At 33.6% G+C, this 4,810-nt stretch overlaps 1 protein-coding gene across 3 annotated transcripts in view; it reads left to right on the top strand.

The window, feature by feature from the left end:
- LOC105170081 (putative axial regulator YABBY 2) overlaps positions 764-4,810 on the top strand; it is a 6,492-nt gene continuing 2,445 nt past the window's right edge. The window contains exons 1-4 of one of the 3 annotated variants that reach the window (XM_011090688.2): positions 764-935; positions 1,142-1,254; positions 3,188-3,307; positions 4,204-4,330. In XM_011090688.2, the coding sequence (XP_011088990.1) occupies positions 1,186-1,254; positions 3,188-3,307; positions 4,204-4,330 (316 nt within the window). In that variant the 5' untranslated portion in view covers positions 764-935; positions 1,142-1,185. The other 2 variants (XM_020696649.1, XM_011090687.2) reach the window with 2 other exon arrangements.

Genomic DNA, 4,810 nt, shown 5'->3' with positions numbered 1-4,810 from the left:
TATAAAGAATATTATGATGAAAAAATTTACACTACTGCTTAATTATTCCATCTAATATATAAAAGAGATCATTTGATTTTATTTTCAGTGTTTACTTTTAAATTAATTCAACTTTTATTACATGATCATTCAAATTAAATTTAATTTCACTTGATTTTCTTTTTGTGTAGAAATAGATGGATTCTATGAATATATGATGAGAAATATATATATATATATATTGATATATTTTTCTTGTTTTATTTGAATTTAATATATGTTGACAATGAAGTACTTATATCAAAAGTATGATAATTAACATAAATAAAGCAAATGCATTATTAATTATAAAAGTATAGGACATGAGAATGAAAATAAAGGGGTAAGATGGACCAATTGATAAATAATCAGATATAATTATTATTATTATTATTATAGTTATAATATCAATATATATATATATATAGTAAAAGTATTTGTCTCACTGGGATTGGGATTAGGGCTGAGAATATGTGATATGCTATGCTCTCACTCTATATAACCCCTAAAACATTCGAAAGCATTAATATCTCGCCCCCCTCGTCCGCTGCACAAAACCCAGACCCAGTAATATGGTTATGCAAAAACAACAGATCACTCTCTCCCACTCACTCATTTTCTCAATCATAATACCCACCCCGCCTACACCCCCCCCCTCCCCCCCCCCCCGCCAAAAAAAAAAAGAAAAAAGAAAATTTCTTTTGCATATGTAATAGAATCACTTTTCTCTTTCACGAACCCCATTAGAAATACCACTAAAATTCGTACTCCCACTTCACTCATTATCACCCGCCCCTCTCTGCCCCCAATATCTCCTCATCTAATTTTTTCTACACTCATCTCTTCCTCTCTGCACTACAACTATACAATATACACATATATATTCTCTCTCCCTCTCTCTCTTTCTCTCTCTACATGTATATTTATCTCTCTCTCTCTCTCTCTTCTTTATTTTCTTGGCCTTTCTATTACCTTCTTGTTTTCTAGCTTGTCTTGAAGCTGTATCTACCTTAATTTAGTAAAACATTCTCCAGTCTTGATCTGCTTTATCTTGGTTTTCTTGTGCTATTCATCGTAATCAATTTTAGCCCTTTTACTTAGTTGTTTTTTCCTTTTCTTTAAGGAAAAAATAAAACAGACTGATCTCCGACGATCGATCCGGCTAAAATGTCAATGGAAATGACCTCGGAACGTGTTTGTTATGTTCACTGCAACTTCTGCAACACCATTCTAGCGGTATATATTCTTTCAATTATTCAACTTTGCATGTACCCAAGATCCTTAATTAAGGGGATCAAAGTTCTAGTTAGTGAAACTTTTGCTAATCACTAGGTTATCAGAATATTTCACCAATTCTTGGACAGATTTTTCAAGAATTATTCTTGGAGTGTATAATTTACATGATGAAGAAAAAAAGGTTGTCTTTTTTTCCTGAACAAGATTCCATTACAGCTGAAAAATGCAGTTTCAAGAATTGCGGTTCAGTGATATTTTTGGTGCTTGTGTTTTACCTATATATAGTATATGATTTTATGCTGATTCGTACCGATGAATTTCCTGACATCAAAGAAAGTAAACTATGGTCTATTCAAAAGCTCATGGCAAATTATTACCAGTTGATATTTTATGTTGAAATCTAAATATATAATGAACCCTTTAAATATTTTCTTCAGAGTTCATTTCTTTTTGAATTTCTTGATTTAAATGGGAAAAAAGAAAGGTAATTTGAAATCCCAGAAACCCCAGTTTGTGAAGGGAAAGATACCCCAGTTGATCTATCAAAGTAGCATGGAATCTTGATGTTATCTTTTACCTCACTGCAACCCTATATATATGGTTTTTAGGGTTCTTTGTGTGCAGAGAGTGTTAATCTCTGACTTGTGGTTTAATTTCTGTTCCCCATTAGTTTTCAACCATGAATTACACAAGGATGAATTGGTTTTCCGATGCTCTTTCTGTAATTTAATTTTACATTAAATCTCTCAATTTATTACTCATCTAATTTCTTCTGATAGTTTTCTTGTTCGTACTGCAGCCCACTAAATACTGTACTGTATTCTACATACCTATCACTGTGTGTGTGTGTGTGTGTCACTGTGTGTGGAAAATGGGTGCTTCTGTTTACACCATTTCTCCCCCCAACTTTTTATCTGATGCTATTTTGGGTTTTTATGATGTGGGATGTTATAAGTTCACGATATATATATATATATATATATATATAATTGCTGGCTGCTGCTTCTTCTGCCCCGAGCTGCGGGAAAGAAAATCATAGCACACCTTGTCTTTTTCTCTTTCTTTAATTTTTTCACGAAGATTGGTCTTTTTTTAACAACGATTTCTTCTGTACAATGTATATTTATATACATCGCGTTACAATATTCACTGTGTGTCTGAAAATAAACAACAGGCTCAGCGCTCCCTTTTTAATTTTTACAGTCTGTAAAAAAAAAAAGAAAAGCTAAACTAGCCGCAGTGCTTACACAGAAATGATCCAATATTGTATTGATGATTCCCTTCTAAATGATAGTCTTTTGATGAATTCCGTTCCAGTCACGTCGTTTTCGACCTTCTCTCTCTCTCTCTCCCCCTATGGATGTATGGATGTATGTATGTATACATCTATAACACACAGTACACGCAGTGGAGAGAGAGAGAGAGAGAGAGATGATCAGTGATGGTTGTCAGGCACACAGCAGATAAAGTCAGAAGCACTGAAAGGAAAGAGGGCTTCTTTTAACACAATGGGAGAAGTAACTCCCATATGGTTATTGCCCATGTGAGGGCTTTCATGCTTTGCAATTGCACCCATATATGTCCAAGAATTCCCCTCATCATTTTCTACATTCTTGAAAGCTACACTTATAACTAACTTCTTCATCCAAATTATAATGGTTTTTTTTTTAAGATATATATCCCTAAACAATACTAATGTTTTCAACAGGACATCACTTGATCTTTTGGTACTTTTAAGGCTTTCTGCCCTTGTAGTCTAAGTAATCCCATGCACATTCTCAAGAATGTAAATTCCATTAATTTGTTTATATATAGCTAGTCAGAAGAAGGTTTCACCCATGTCTAGGGTTTAATTTGAATACTGGGATACATATATATGTCTGACAAATGAGAAATGCTGCATATATTAATATCATTGTGTGGTACTGGGCAGGTTAGTGTTCCATGCGGCAGCATGTTCACCATTGTGACTGTCAGATGTGGGCACTGCGCAAATTTGCTGTCTGTCAATATGGGAGCTTTGCTCCAGTCTGTTCACCTCCAAGATTTCCAGGTATATATACATATACATATATGTCTGTGTGTGTGTAATTTGTGTTTGTGAATATCCGTAGATAGTTTCTCCAGATTCTTCTGTCTCTCAGTGTTTGTCCCCAAGAATTTGGAAGCACATTGAGATACTAACTAGATATGATCATGTTCACTCTGAATGCGTAAATTTCAGTGTCCCATTATATATATACAACTATTTCTTTTCTTTGATTCATTTTGTTTCACCAAATAAACAAAATCCACGTACAATACATGCATGTGTGTGATGTTAATTAGTGTGTGATTCTAAAAATGTAATCGAAATACTTTACCTTGTGTGTGTTTGTTTTATACAAAAAATACAAGAAAAAGAAATGTAAATATATAAAAGTTAGAGAAGAAATATATATAAATATACTTGGAGAGATCTAGTAACAAAAAAAAAACAACGACCTACTTAATAAGGTAGTTATTGGCGAATACCAAAAAAGTGTTGATCGATTATATATAGTATAGATATAACTCATTTTCTTTTTAATTCCTTAGTCATCTCTTTCCCACTTTGACATTCATGTTCTTACAACTGTTTACTCCAGTCACTTGGCGAATGTGGGTAGATACCCAACTCTGTTGTGAGAATCATGCATTATATATATATATATATATATATATATATCTTACATATGTTTGATTGAATGACTTATAATTCAGTTCAGTATATTTACTCATGACTTCAGTGGGTGCCATGAAACTCAACTAAAAAGAGTTGTTACATTAATTGTACCCCCACCCCACCCCTCACCGAAGTGTCCTATATATTTATTCATGTGAAACCTTGTAAAGATCAATCTATGTTAGATTATTACCTAATTGTTTGTGCATGCTTATAACATATCATTTGCATGAACAATCATGAAGCTCCAGAAACAACAATCCGTTGTGGGCGAAGCCACTATTAGAGACATTGGATCATCCTCAAAGTGCAGCAGGTTTGGTCCAGTACCGCAGGTTGATCAGGAACAACCTAAGGCGGCTCCCATACGTCGTAAGCAACCCTTATGTGTCTGTTTCTTCAGCAATTACTTATGAATTCAAATCTATCCATAACTAATTTCCAACATGGTTATATGTGGATTTAAGTTCACACAGTCTTAACATAAAGAGATCAAAAATGGACATATATATATATATATATAAGTGTTTAATTAACTAGACATATATATGTTGGGGAAAGAGAATTAGTTGGAATTGTCATCATGGCTTGACATCAAAGTGGTGTTGTGGTACATACGTGCATACTAGTAACATAATTACCAGAGGACCTTATCTTTAAGGGCACTTTGTCCGAAAGTAAAAATTGATGAATGCTGCATAGCAAAAGAGAGGGCCTGACAGACTTGCTTGATTTGTGAACTGTTGGCTGCTGTGATTGTGACATTACATTTCTATACAACTCATTAGCTGCGAACACTTGCACCCTCAAACATAGGCCTTGTACTAAAATATTAAAAAAAAAAAAAAAACG

The sequence above is a fragment of the Sesamum indicum genome, linkage group LG9 (assembly GCF_000512975.1).
Source record: "Sesamum indicum cultivar Zhongzhi No. 13 linkage group LG9, S_indicum_v1.0, whole genome shotgun sequence".
NCBI classification, from domain to species: Eukaryota; Viridiplantae; Streptophyta; class Magnoliopsida; order Lamiales; family Pedaliaceae; genus Sesamum; species Sesamum indicum.
The sequence above is the reverse complement of the archived record's forward strand: the minus strand, read 5'-3'. Positions and strand labels throughout refer to the sequence as shown.